This window comes from Betta splendens, chromosome 5 (assembly GCF_900634795.4).
Source record: "Betta splendens chromosome 5, fBetSpl5.4, whole genome shotgun sequence".
Lineage (NCBI taxonomy): Eukaryota > Metazoa > Chordata > Actinopteri > Anabantiformes > Osphronemidae > Betta > Betta splendens.
The window spans coordinates 14,944,220-14,959,075 of record NC_040885.2 but is presented as its reverse complement, the minus strand read 5'-3'; the positions used below and the strand labels follow the sequence as shown (position 1 = coordinate 14,959,075).

The following is a 14,856-nucleotide window of genomic DNA, read 5'->3' as shown; positions in this document are numbered from 1 at the left end:
TTAATGGTGTCTCATGACTGGGACACACAAAAACACATACAAAAAAACAAAACAGGTGAGCAACATCTGTCCAAACAGTTAGAGCTTAGTTTCGCGTGAAGCCTTTGGAAATTGAGGCTCTCTATAAGTTTCCGTCCACATCGAATCTAATAAATGCTCCTCTGCTGCTCTACTATGTGTTTGATGAACACGCACACATGTGCTAACACACTGAACCACAACACCTGCTCAGCATCATGTCGGCGTTGCCCTTCGGCTGCCACAGACAACTGTGCAATGGCACCAAACACTCTGAATTTCCCCTTTCGCTTGCGCAACCAAAGACTCTGAAGTGACTCTAAACTTTCCTGTGAACTTCTGACCTGAGCGACGCTGTGCACTCGCTCACTGTCTATTTCACTGGCGACGTTCACGACAGTGAAAATGCCCAAACGAGGACGGGTATTTATTTGTGGAACCTGCACACGTCAGCGCGTGGCCTTCACTCCCTTTGAAACGTGTGGCTCAGGATGATCCTTTGAATCGAATCCCAAGTTAAAATTCAATCCACATTTTCCCCCGCTCCGAGCTTTTTAAACTCAATTTCTTTAAAACCAGGGAGACTGATTGAAAACACTTTAGAGTGATAGAATGTATTATTAGAGGAGAGACAGAGGCGGAGAAAACCTGAGAAAGAGAAAAGAAAATATTCTGCTGTGTTTGATTCTAATGAATGCAGATGCACCTACAAAAATAAATGTCCCTTGGGGAGAAAGAAGAAGTTCGTCACGCAGACATAAACAGAGAGTGAGAGCGTTTAAGGATGGAGCCATATATTGAATTTGAAGTATGAAAATTGCAATCGTGCACAAAGCATTCTGGATTCTGCAGGTGCGTAAACACTGTAATTGATAAAGGAGAGAAGATGCTTAAGCGTCACATATCATGTGTCAGACGCGATGGGGCTGACGGCGCCTGAACGCGACGTTCCCGTCCTCGCGCTGCTGTCCTGCATTAGCGCAGACAGGATTCACATTTGTCATGTTTTACCAGGAAACACCAGCATATGACTGAACTGATCAGACAAAGAGAAAACCAGGGGAGATTTTGCTCGTCGGAGGTGTAGTCTGTGCCTCGTTTCACCTACGGAAACAGACAGAATCTCTCTCCGAAAAAATTGCATTTTGCCGTATTTACACTTCACAGGAGGAAAACATGATTCATTTGGCGAACGCGTTGCAAGTTTACATGGGAATATTGAACCGGTTCCCACATTTCACACATGCGAGCCTGCAAATAATGACGGCGATGCCCACACTTCATAGTTCCCGGTGCTTTGTGTCGGATAATTATGCGAATCTCAGAGTAGGACACTTTTAACATACACTACATTTAGTGTATGTTGGCACGGCGGCGTCCACAGCTTGGTTGCTATGGTGCTGGTTTTAAGAACATGGACCTCTTTCACCAACCAAATGCTAGGAGCGTCTATTATACAACATGCCAACATGTTGCGCTATATTCAATTGAATCCTTTCCCAATCTCGTCTTGGGGCCTGTTTAAATGGAGCTACATGCCATGTGCATGCCGGAGCCGAATACCAAACCGCCTGAGTAACTCTATTGTATTTCCATAACAAGCCTTTAATCCCGAACATCTGGACCAGAACCTTATTACACTAACACGAGCGCTTCTCTCGCTCCAACATGCAATTATTGGAGCATCCAAGGTGCAAGATGCGTGGGCGACATTGCTCAAATAGAGCAGCTGCGGTGTTTAGCAAACATCTGAAATGAGTGAGTGCGGCTGTTCCCGTTTTTACGGTTCTGGTTTGAGGTGATCCAGGGCACGAAGAGAGCCGCCGTTCACAGACAACTGCAGGGGTGATGGGAAAGCGGTCCGGGTGCGCGCTTCTCAATCTGACTCATCGCCACGTCGAGTCAGGGCTTCAGAAGTGCTGAGACGGAGAAAATGCGACGCGCCATTATTTTACCTCTTAGTCAGTGAGCTGCCGGTGGTTTCTCTACAGGGATGTGGGCTCCTGTCCTGCGACGAGGACGAGCCGGAGGCGGGCGTCTTCTGTTTAGACAGGCCTCTCCTCCGACCACCGTTTGCTAATGCGCTCAACCGCGATTTCCACTTACGCACAAAGATTTAATGTGAAATATCTTCGCTTGAGGTGAGGAATTTCCTTCAGGATGCAACGTATGTGACAGTGTTTGTGACGTTAATCAGGTTCAGTGATGCAGCTTCATCTCTGTCTCTAAGAATAAATATATTTTATTGGCTTTTATTTCTCTGCTCTCTTGAATTTTACCCCCAACTGGTCCAGAGCCTGGTTCTACTGTTCCTCTGCACTGTGTCCTGGTGCTGGTTCTACTCACATGTACCTGTGTTACATGTTGCAAGGAACTTAATTTGTTTTGTGATCTGGCACTATGTAAATAAAATGATCAGAATTTGGCAGAGAAGAGAATCAATGTGCCGTTTCCTTTGCGCCATTTCACCAACTGCTTCACTGTCTGAGTAGCTGTTTTATTATGGAAACAGGATTCAATTCAGATACAAAGTGAGAATTAAAACCAAAATCCTCAGCAAATCCACCGACACTGACAATATCGTTTTTCTCATGACCCTGAACGAGAGGCGAAGACGCCATATTGATACTGAGACATTCAAATTTGGTTTGTACGAGTCATAGAGAGAGATTCTTCATCACCTGATGTCTCACAATGAGTCTCGGGGGAATTCTATCTGTAAATAATTACAGCTCTTGCCGAGATAAAACCCTTGAAACACCGGGTTATTTGTGCTGGCAGAAAAACAGGAAATGAACTAAATTTGGCCAGCGAGCGGCTCCAACTAAGGCTTGTCAACGCTGACATTGCACATAGCAAGTTACGTAAGGATCCACAGGTGTGAAACCACAATGTGCTCTGGGCCTCACCTGTTACGTCCCATCGATTACACTCAGAGCAGAGCAGAGCAGAGCTTGAGCTGCTGCCGTCGCCTCAAACAATGCAAATAGATACACACAACAGCTCCTGTCATGAAACTCCAGTTTAAAACATTTGCAATGGATTGTGTAGAACAATGCTATTTGCGGTTGTTCATAAATTTATGTATTATTCCGTGCACTTCAGTCAGCATAAAAACAGCAGCTTAACTGATTCAGAGCACAAAGTGAAACCCATTTCTTGTTAAAACCACCCACATTTCCTGCTGTTTGTTGCACCACCGCAGCACCAGAGCTGCAACCGAAACGCAGCTTTGCCTCAACGCTCGGCTGTTCGTCTGAAGTTCAGGGGCGTGCGCGAGCCCGGAGGTGGCGCGCGGCGCTGACCCTCACGCGGCCAGCTGCGCGTCCGACGCGCCCGACGCGTTCGCGTTCCAAGACCGACGGCGGCGCCGCGTTTCCGCCGCGGCAACGAGCAAAGTAGACAGTGAACCTGTTGGTGATGGTGATTTTCCACCGTTGGCTGAACACGTCCACACGCTCGCGCTCACGCTGAGGTTTAACCTGACCCGCAAACAGCCTCAACTTGTCGTACAAAACCTGCATAAACAAACAGCCGCTAATACATGATAAATAATGTGGCGGGCGTGTGACGGCGCGTAGATGCTTAACTACGTCCAACCTTGTCTCAATTAAACTTTAATTAAACAGTCTCAATAAAAGGATGCAAACACAAAAGCTCAAGCAAACAAATCAAAGGACTGAGGTGAGATTAATTAAAACACTGTTTTCACTGGGTCAGATGGAGGTTTAACGAGGCCCAACTTGCCCATTAATCGAGCCCTGTTTCAAATCCAACCTTATTCTAAGCGAATGACTAAACATTTGCTTGAGGATTAGGCGGCGCGCTCAAAGTGGGCTCGTGCGGCCATGTTTGGTGCACTCTCGCTACACCGATGCCACGGTGACCTTGTTTTTGTCGAGCTTGGCTATTACTGATGTCTTCCGTTTTGTTGCTGCAGTGGTCTTTTCAAATCTATGGAAACCAACGTGTCCACAGCATTCACCTCTTCTCAAAGGCATCCTCCACCGTAAATTGTAGCTTTTCATTCTCTATTGGCCTCATGACTTTGACTCTGAGAGGAGGGATGAGATTAAAGGCTCTGACAGAAGTATCAAATTGATACTGTCTTCTCGCAGTATTTACTGCAGCGTTGCCACGGACGATGCCTGTCAGCGCTGATGGGATGGCTGAGTGAATATGTAGCGGGGGAAAAGCTTTTTAGTAAAAAATAATAAGGGAGAAATTGCTTATTTTTGGACCACGTGTGCACAAATAAGCAGCATCTCCAGCTCGAGAGGAGCGAGGAGGCAGCACTCGCACACAGAGACATTAAAATGCATCCAAAAACATGACTGCACGTGCACAAAAGGCACACACAGGGCTGTGTGGCTGCACCCAAAACCCCTTTATCTGCCACTGCATTAAGAATGTATGACTGTGATTTTCATATAATGTGTGTCATATCACAAAGTGGCAGGTTTCCCAATTGTCCAATAATGATCTATTTGCCAATTCAATACTTTTGAATGGGAAACGGCACGTAGACGTATAAATGAATAAAACATCGAAGGGAGGGATCGTGACAGTTCCGTTTCAATCTCTCCTTCCCTCTTTCACCAAGTGTCTGAGAAGACTTATGTGCAGTTGGGGTAAAATCAGCACTTGGACGGCTGCCTGAATTTGTGTGCACATTGCATTTCTCTGTTCTCTTTATCTCACACTAGACGCCTACGATGCAACACTTTCACAAGCAAAGCAAACGTCTTCTCGCATCTGCTCTCTTGTTTGTTAAGATACTTTACTGGCAATATCCATGCTGGCTGGTGCACACTGTATCCCCGGCTAATTAGCTAATGCCATTAGAGCCCTGAGCTAAATATAAATATAGGATACAAATGCGACCCTCTTAAGTGCAAATGCACTGTAGGTACAGTAAGTTGGGGGTGTTGCTGGATCTTTAAAACAATGATTATCGTGTCTTTAAAAAAGTGTGATCGTCTCATTAGAGAAGTGGACAAAAGGAGGCGAAAAAGTCTGAAGGGAAAATGAACAGACACCAGGCGTTTTCACTTTTAGACGTTTTTTTTCTGTTTTTTTTTTTTTATTATGCAGGTTTAAAATAAAAGAAGCGTTGTGACACCAATGGACGCTGCCAGCGAAGGAAAGAAAGGAGCAGCATCCAAAATGTAAAAAATAAAGCAACATCATAGCCGAGGTCATAATCAATTTTATCAAACTGAAGAAAAATAATAAAATAAAATAAGAATAAAAATACACCTTCATTGTAAGAAGCAAAAGTGATCTAATTTCTTTCATAAATAAGAAAACCTGTCAAATGGCTGATGGGCAACTAGCGAAAACAATATATTGATAACCATTTAAAATATTTATCATTACTGGCTTTACAAATAAAATAAGTACAATTGGCAGGGTTCTTTTTACACAACTTAAAATGCTATAGTTCTGTAACAACTAAAACTGAAAATATGCTACAGTAAAAGATAAAAACAGATGTCTTTGTCAGCAAAATGCATTTCTGTTAATCACACGAATGTTAAAAAGATGAGATCAAAACAATCAAACACCAACTAGAAACTTATAAAATTCACCGTAATGTGGATGTGATGGCTCCATTCACATATTTCATTACTTCATGTCTGCATTGTCGAGGAGATGGAACTGACGTTGTGGTCAGGCAAAACAAGGATCGGGAGAGAAGGAGGGCGTTTTGAGGCAACATCTTTTTTTTCCATCTGCAACATTATATCTCATTTTATCTCATAGCATCTCTCTCTATCTCTTTCCTCCTCTATCTCTCGCTTGGCTCTTTTTCCATTTAATGATCTGCAGGACACATATTGTGTATTCAGGTTTGGATTGAACTTTATTGGAAAAAAAACACACCAGTGAGCACAGATTTAATGCAAGAAAGAGAGTGTGAAATACTCCTCTGAAATCCAGCTGCACAAGGCTGTTAAAATTCACGAGAAAGACTCGACACCCCGACGCTGAGGCGCTCCTGCGGATCGGCGTGTCTTTGTGCACGTATGAATGGGATACATTCTAACGTCCACACACACACACACACACACACACACACACACACACACACACACACACACACACACACACACACACACACACACACACACACACACACACACACACACACACACAATGTAATATTAAAGAAGAAACAAATCTATCTGGACTTCCAATCCCCCAATTTGATCCCATAAAAGTGATATTTACAATCACACTGTGACAGCTCAGCAGACCTCAACAGGTCTTTAATATAAAAAAAAGATTCTTTTTGTCTTGTTTCTCTTCCCCACCCAAGCTTTTTGTATTAATTTGCAGGCCCCTAAGCGAAGCTACCGTAACGTCAAGGCCTGCTCTGAACCTACTACGAGTTAATATTTGTCTACAGTACAGGGCCCGACGCTTACTGGCAGAGAAAAGAGGGAAATCATTTTACCAGCCAGAAATAAATAAAACAGGAACAACAATAACAATAAGAAAAAGGAAAAATACAAAAGGAAATTAATGTGATTAAAGACAAAGGAAGATTATTTAGTTTCTTCTGGTTCTAATTAAAGCTGGATGGGGTCCCTGAGGGGACTTCGATGGTGACACAGAGGAGGAGTGCTCAACAGCCCAGCCTGTCTCCGAGACACGGCACAGACATACAACTTACAAGAGTGAGTACGGGAGGAGGAGGGGAGAGGGGGAGAGTCGGGGAGCTGTATAAGTGCTTGGCAAATTTAAACTGCTAATACATTAAGTGGTACAGACAGTAGTCATCTAGTCAAAGAACTGCTCACAAATTCTTCTAGAAACTGAGAGAAATAATAATTACATTGACAGAAGGTGGTGGTGGTGGTGGTGGTGGTGATGGGGGGGGGGGTGTCTGAGATGTGGAATGTGTTCGTTTGTAGTTGCAGTCGATGTAGTTGTATGTTACATGTGCGTTGCATGTATGTGTGTGTGCATCAGAGGGGGGGGGGGGGTACGGGCGGGGGGAGGACGGGGGAGGGGCGAAGGACTCCTCGGCGTCGCGCTTGTCGACAGAGTATGATCTTCAGCTTCAGGTGAGGTAGAGGGGCTTGTCCCTGCCTATCATGCTGCCACTGGGGAGACAGAGCACAGGCAGGTTAGGGATCAGCCACCTGCCATGATCACACTCCTCGTTCCTCGGCCCTGCTCGAACCCGCACGCGCTAACGAACGGGGGCCGTCCCCTGCGCTGGCTGTTCCAGTGCTGCGGCGCTGCACCGCCTGCCAAACAGTTTAGTACAATAACAGTCACAACTTCTGCTGGGAACATCTGCTTTTTGCTGCTGTCTGACAAACACATGACAAGCTCTATTATCTCACCATTACCTCTCCAGCTGTCTCCCCTGTCTCCCTGGAACAAAGCTGACAATTTTCAACATTTATATTGAAAGAAAGGAGGAGAAGCGACGTCTGGCTTCTTTTCTGAGGGAGATCTGGTTTGAGAGTCGCACATGATTATGTCTCTCTGACAAGTTCTACCTGAGCACATGCAGTAAAACAAGAAGGATTTGTGGACTCCTACAGTCTTTTACGTCTTTTATGTTTTCACCACACATCTCGGTTCAGTGATTTCCATTTCATTAGCCATTAAAGTGCGTTGTGACAGCAAACAGGTGCCTCGGGTCTGTTTGGACTGACCTGCAGTGGTTGCCGCACTCCCGATTGCAGTATTCACTGTCCCAGTCATGGCTCTGAGCCACTCCAGGGCCTGGACCAGGGCCAGGGGCTCCGGGAGACTGGGATCCCCCAATACTCTTCTGATACTCTGACTGGAGATGGGAAAAACCCTAGACAAAAAAAAAAAAAAAAAAAGAAGAAGAAGTCAAAAACGTAAGGCACAAGCGTTTTCCCTCAGCGTATGTGTTTGATAAGTCGCTGTACCTGCTGACCAGGAGGTGGGGAGTGGAGGGAGGCCTGCAGCCCCATCTGGTGAGAGATGATTGGCTGGGACTGGACCTGCTGCATGCGGATAGGCTGGTTGAGGAGCGAGCTCTGGTGCAGGGAGAGCTGCTGGTGGGGGTGGAGGGGCGGGCTGATCTGGAAGGAGGAGGGGGGAGAGGCACTAATGCTGGGCAGCATCTGCGATTGGCTGAGCGTCTGCGACAGGGCGTGGCGTGGGGCGTGTCCCGCGTAGCTCTGCAGCTCGGCGAGGGGGAAGGCCCCCGGCCCCAGGTAGGGCGACGACGGCTGGGGGGGGGGTGGCACGCTGTACAGGGGTGGGTTGGCTGACATCATGTGCGGAGAGGCCTGGCTCGTCTGGGCGCCTTTGGTCTCCACCGGGTCGTTATACGTCTGTAGGGGACAGAGAAGCCACAGTTTCACGACCCCGTGACCTTTCGCCTAAACAGGTCCACGTGCAATAGGGAGTAAAAAAAACGCAGTAATGTGGAGATGCTTTGAATGACTGCGCCTCCTCAGTCCCACTGAGACAATGCTCTCAGGGGAAGTTTTCAAAACAATATGTCAACAAAAGCAGCAGAAAGGGAGCAGCTGTTGCCGACAAATCCCAATTCAAAGACAATCATATATAAATAACTTAAAATGAAATGAATTGAGGAGTGACAGCTCTTTTCAAAAAGCTTAGCTTGATGTGAAAATGTGTTTGTAAATGATAATATACATTCTGAACTGCTCCTCATCTAAACTTGAAGGATGTTTATCCGCTGTTGCATTCTTCGTCTCTTTATCTGCGAGACTCGACAAACACGCGCGCATTTATTCTGCAGGGTTTCTTTAGTTTTTTTTTTCTTTATGTCTCTTGCACATCAGTGTGTGAAATATATCTAGTGTTTCTCATTAGGTGTCAGAGCAGCTGGAGTGATGTGTACGGTGGCCTGCCGTTTAGTAATAACTCACACCCGTGCCTCTGAACCCCTGAACTAATCAATGGACTGGCATGCAGAGATGGAGAAAGCAGAGGGACGGACACATTTACAGGGTCAAGTGGAAAATGAAATGGTGAAGAAATAGGGCGAAGGCAGAGTGAAAGAGCCAGATTATGGATGTGATTTGTTGCACCTGATTTATTTTAAGGGGAAATATAGGGACGATTTGCTCAGTAAAGGTATTTTATTTCCATCAGGGGAGATATATGATCAGTATGTATGTTTAAAAAAGTTTAGGACGACTGAAGCCTTTATGAAATCTGTGAAATTTCCATCACACTATGGCTTTTTCAGCGCCGCATTCCGCACTGGGAGGCTCTGATTGGAGTGAATACAGGAGAAGTGCCATTACATACGGTGGGTAGCAATCAAACTTTTGTTTCTTCTTCTTCTCCCAAACAAACCGGCGCGCGTCACAAAACAAAAAGGCAACAGGTGCACGGTGAGGCTGTGAATCCTTCAAATGATGCTCCAATTACCTCCAATTCCACCCACCCCAATTTGCTTTGAAAGGACTCGTTCATTGGTAATTAAAAAAAGAGAGCCGCGTTGAATCATGAGATGGCGCCCTGCATTCAGATTGCCTGGTCCTGAATATATGAGGGGGGGGGGCAGGTTTATTTTTGTCAGTTTTTTTTTCTCCAATGGCAATCTACCAACATATAGTATCAATCAAGCCTCTGTATAGGAGCTCTGACATGAATGTCTAATTGCACCAAAGACAAGAGATGAGAATAGTCTTTTTAGTTGAAAGTATGCCACAGTGAAGAGGCTGATGAATTAACTATTCATGCTATAATCAAGGTGCTTGTTTTCGGCCCATGAGCAGGAGAGGAAGTGTGGCGCGTCGGGGAGGGAAGGGGAGGAAGGAGGTGGGGGAGAGGCAGGCGTGGAGGAGGGGGAGGAGCTTGGTATATGCTAATGCAATTTAGGGCAGTGTTTCAAAAAACAATGTGGAAACAAGCGAAAGACAAACAAAATGCACGGCTTCAAGACGCTGATGAAAACAGGCCTCGCAGATGTGAGAGGAAGTGGGGATTCGGCGCTGCAGCCTATGCTTTATACATGAGCGCGTTAAAGACCCGCCGCCCAACCGGACCGACCCGCCGCACAGAGAGAGCAGGTGTGAGTAAACAGCGGCCAACACATTAGCGCACATCAGGCGGCAGCGAGAAACCCCAAAAAAGACAGCAAATTGCAGGTAATGTCCACTTCTGCCTCCGATCCTTTCTGTTTCTCCCCAGGCTGCGAGTCGGGCGTGTTCCAGGCTTGATTCTCACTGTTCTCCTCCGAGCACAAACACGCACATATGCACAACCGCGGTGCAGCGAGTGCACCCTGGCTTTGGAAGAGGAGCGGGAGGAATTCTGTGTCTAATTTATCATCCCTTATATCGCAGCTGACCCATGTATATCAAAGATGTGACCCCCGTGGTTACCTTGGAAACCAGACTGGCTCTGTAGGCGGCCAGGGCTTTCAGGTACTCCTTCTTAGCAGCCTCTGTTTTCCTCTTGTAGCTCTGCAGGAGCAAACACAACAACAACAACGATTGATTACAAGGTGATGCCAAAGGCTAAAATGACCCCGCGGTCCGCGCTGACCGATGTGGATGAGATTCGGGGAAGTCGTGGTGTGATTGTGTGACCCGGCAGCGTGGCCTGTGATGAAAAACATATCAAACACATTTATTGGACTGTTATCGAGTCGAGGAGCTTCGCCCACTTGCATGATGTTTTCAGCGTTTCCTTCCAAAACATCCAGAATGGAACGTGGTCGTCTCCTCCTCTACGAGGAGCGTTGCTCATCTCTTAATCAGAGCTGATGTCCCAGCAAATCGCTCAGACGTGGAAGCAAAAAAAAAAAAAAAAAAATTCTAAACAGCATTAGTAAAGAGGCAATCTCAAGCCTTGTGAATAACCCTCAAATGATGTGTGAAGACAGGGAATTCAAGTTAATGTCATCACATGTCACTCACAGGCTCTTTATAGCCGCCGCCGCCTGTTTGATGCAGGAAAAACAAGTTGCAAAAAGTCCACCCTTAAATCGATGAGAAGGACTCGTATCTGGAGCATTTTAATACGAAGGCGAGCGTGTGCTTGTGTGTGTGTGTGTGTGTGTGTGTGTGTGTGTGTGTGTGTGTGTGTGTGTGTGTGTGTGTGTGTGTGTGTGTGTGTGTGTGTGTGTGTAAATGCAGCGGGTAATTACTGATCCTCAGTGAGAGACTGTCTGTGGCTCTGTGGACGGGGTCATTTCTTTCAAAGAGGTGGGGTAGAATAACCATTAAGCATTCATGCGGTGCCAGATGCACATAGGCAGGCGGCCGCTAACACATACAGTCAATAAACAAACAGACATACACAGAGCACGGCAAACAGGCCGGGATGAAGACGGATACAATCTCTTGTTCAAACAGCTGATGTTTATCCTCTCAATCATCCATATTTACATTGTTATTATTACTTCCCCTTCATGATACACATTCAGAGGGTTTGCAGCGCAGCTGCATTGATTTAGCCCAAAATCCAAAGAACAAACCGAAATACGAACACAAATCCACTATGAAGGAATAAAAAAGTGACAACCTTCGCTCTCACCCCTTAAATATTGATAGAGCCGCGGCTGCCTCCTTAATGAACCCTAAACTCCCAGCAGCTTTAATTTCAAATTAATTTAACACAGCTAATGATTCGTGCAACGACGGATACTTTTAAATAAATTACCATGCCTAAGGATGTCTAATTATTCCAAAGTGAGTGGATTCATTAGCAATTGAATTCGTCAGAGGCTGCAGGTCAGTATGAATTAAAAATAACAAAGCTGCGAGAGGAGAGCATATGCCTCCATCGTAATCCTGACACAGAGGTGTCCCGCCTGAATTAGCCCCTAATTGTACCTTAATGAAATGTTCTTGTTTGATAACCAGTTAATTACAGGAGACAATAACGCCGCACCCTGGTGACACTGTAGGGAGTGATTACCCCCACGACCGAAAAAGACCGAGGGACCGGTGAGAGGAGAGGAGGAAGCGAATAGGGAAGTCTGGAGACGATGATGACAAGAGATGAGAGGAGTTAAATGGGAGGAGGAGGAGGAGGGGGAGGGGGAGGAGGAGGAAGGGGGGGGCAATAGAATGGAGAAAAACAGAGTGCACGCAGAAGGGAGACAAAGAAGCAGAAGATGGATATTACTGCTAGAAAAGATAAACAGGTAAAGCTTATATGAGGAGTTTAGTATCAAAGCTGCTGTTTTAACAAAGTGGCAGCGCTCGTTTTCTTCCATACCATCGATACAGCTCTCAATTAAAAGGAGCTAAAGTCTTCCCTCCCCCCTGTACTTTGAGCGTCTCTCCCCCACTGCTGGAAAAACTTAAAATTGATCTTAATCTTAAATAAGAAAAACAAGAAAACTGTGTTTTTTTTCCGTGTGTGTGTGTTTCTGGGGCAGCTTTAACAAGTAGTCACCTTGAGGAATAACACAGCCCAAATAATGCATTGATCTTGCACTATAAAGCACAGGCCGTTGGGAATTAAACAAAAAAAAAGAGAAACAACACAATATAGTGTGCGAGCTGCGAAAACATCTTAATAAAAGAAAAAATATGAACATAAACATGAATTAGAAAAAAAAGGGAGACTTTGTTCTGCCGAGCTCAAGGACAGCGCTGGAGAATACACAACAAGACGAGCAAAGTGGGGAAAAACGCAGCGCGAAGCTCGACAAAAAAGACTCGCTAACGGAACACAAATGACAACAATGAGCCTTCTGATCGTTCCTTCAATAAAATATTGTAATAAAACAGGGCGCCTTCGCTGCTCTCGCGCGAATCCGAAGCTTGGTGGTGCGTTCGAGGGGTAATTGGAAACAGGGGCCGTGTTCTAGTTAAAACAAAGCTGTGTGCAGGCAGAGGGCTGTGTTTACATTCTGCTGCTCCTGCATGGCTCCAGAGGGTCTGACTGTGACATTATAGAATACACATCAGCGGCCCTATAGAGATGACATGACAGCCAGCGTTGGGGAGGGAGAAAGAAAATAAATGACATAACAGTGTATACATCAATATATCAAGCAGGAGGGAAGAAATTGAAGCTTTTTCTCTCTCCTGTTTTTCCCGCAGCACGTTTTTAAATTCCTCCTAGATGCATTTTCCTTTAACAGTACTATTTATCAGCGTGGGATGCAGTATATGTTGCTATATTAACCCCTAGACAGATATTTTAATATCTTTAGACTTTAATGAGTAATAACATGAAATAGCTGAACCGGCTGCTCTCTGTAAATACACAGTTATCAAGTTTATCCATTTGTTGTGCAGGAATAAGTGACAGTGCTAGTCACACAGAATAATTAGAGCAATCACAGCGTTATTGCCCAGACGGGGCACTACATTTCATTCCATAATGACACCATTACCTCAAGTTAATTATGTGTCTTGCGCAGTGACACGTTTGATTAAACACATGAATGCACAAACAAGTCAAAAAATTAGCTGTGAAGCCGCACAACGAGCATGAAGGCGGGATTGCCCTTTTGTTGGTTTGGTCTCGATTTCAAGGTAAAAAAAGGGGAGAAATGCATTTAGATGAAGAAAGAGAGAGAGAGAGAGAGAGAGAGAGAGAGCACTGCATCTACAGTTTAAGGTGAATAGGAAACGGGGACATGAAAGGGTTAAGAAGCACAAACAATAACATTTCAGGAGCAGATGTCCTTGAGGCAAAACCAAGGACAAGGCAATTGCTAATCTTGTATTCTCAGCATGATCAAATCACCAGGCAAAAGATATAAATAAAAGGACAGGAAATGAGGAATTCACATTCAAGGGTGTCAGCGGCGAAATGAAGATTCATGGTGAAGAAGCCCGGTGAAGGCGGCAAAAATTAACTGCAAATAAAAGGGACAGCCGGCCTCCAAAGTCCAGCGCATAAAGCAGGTTGGGCGAGAGAAAAACACACATGCTAGATGGGGTCTGGCCCACGTCGGCTGGGGCTGAGCAGAATGGGCTGCACTTTGTCATGGAGACAGGTGCTTTTATTTGACACCCAATAGGCTGCGCCCTGACTGGATATTCTAAAAATATGAGTCTGCACATGATCATCAGACTGTCTCGTTTCCATTCATTTCACACCATCATTTGTTACCACAAACACACAGAAACCCCTTTGACTTTGTCTCTCGGTCTGGAATGCGAAAGAGAAAAATATGCTTGTTGGAAATGTATTTTAAACTGCAGCAAATGTGGCTGCAGTTCAACGTGCACAGGTTGAGCTCTGGTGAAACTAAGACGACGTCTAAACGTCCGTGAACGTCTAAGTTTTCTCATTTTTTTGTTGCATTAAAACAAGAAACACCTTGACTGCACTTTCAGGGTCTGTGGTGGAACTGACTCCTGCCAGGCAGCGTTTTCAAATAAACAATGGATGGGAGTTGTACAATAATAAATGAAGAAATACCCAGTGGTGGAAGTTGGTAGCTGCACCAGACAAATACAGTACAAAGACCTGGAGCCTCTAAAGACCCACAGCATGTGGCGTAAACCTGACACTAGGTTCAGAGAGTGGTTCCGTGATTTAATGTTAGCAGGGTCGCGTGGTTGCGTTGGTTAGATGCTCATTTTGTGAAGAATTCAGAGGCTAAAAAGACAAACGTTTCTATCAACAGCTGGTGGAGACCAAAAACAGAGCTCAAAGGCTGAAAAGGAACAGAGACGAACAAAAACCTGACTCACTGTAAAGACTACCTCCGGCGTAAGGGACGCCATCAAGCTGAAGAAGGAGTCCTACCAGGTATGGTTGACCTGTAGGACTCCTGAGGCAGCTGATGGGTACCGGCAGGCCAAGCATGCTGCAGCCCGTGCCGTTGCGGAGGCAAAAACTCGGGCTTGGGAGGAGTTCGGGGAGGCCATGGAGGAGGACTATCGC

The 14,856-nt window shown here is 45.5% G+C and overlaps 1 protein-coding gene across 12 annotated transcripts in view; it reads right to left on the bottom strand.

The window, feature by feature from the left end:
* Window positions 1-5,079: 5,079 nt before the first annotated feature.
* The window catches only part of tox2 (TOX high mobility group box family member 2), an 83,760-nt gene continuing 73,983 nt past the window's right edge, over window positions 5,080-14,856 (bottom strand). For 11 of the 12 annotated variants that reach the window (XM_055508928.1, XM_029149895.3, XM_055508927.1 and 8 more), the window contains 4 exons: window positions 10,380-10,460; window positions 7,938-8,348; window positions 7,695-7,843; window positions 5,080-7,130 (listed from right to left, as the gene is read on the bottom strand). In XM_055508928.1, the coding sequence (XP_055364903.1) occupies window positions 7,088-7,130; window positions 7,695-7,843; window positions 7,938-8,348; window positions 10,380-10,460 (684 nt within the window). In that variant the 3' untranslated portion in view covers window positions 5,080-7,087. The remainder of the gene's footprint in view (window positions 7,131-7,694; window positions 7,844-7,937; window positions 8,349-10,379; window positions 10,461-14,856) is intronic. The other variant, XM_055508926.1, reaches the window with a different exon arrangement.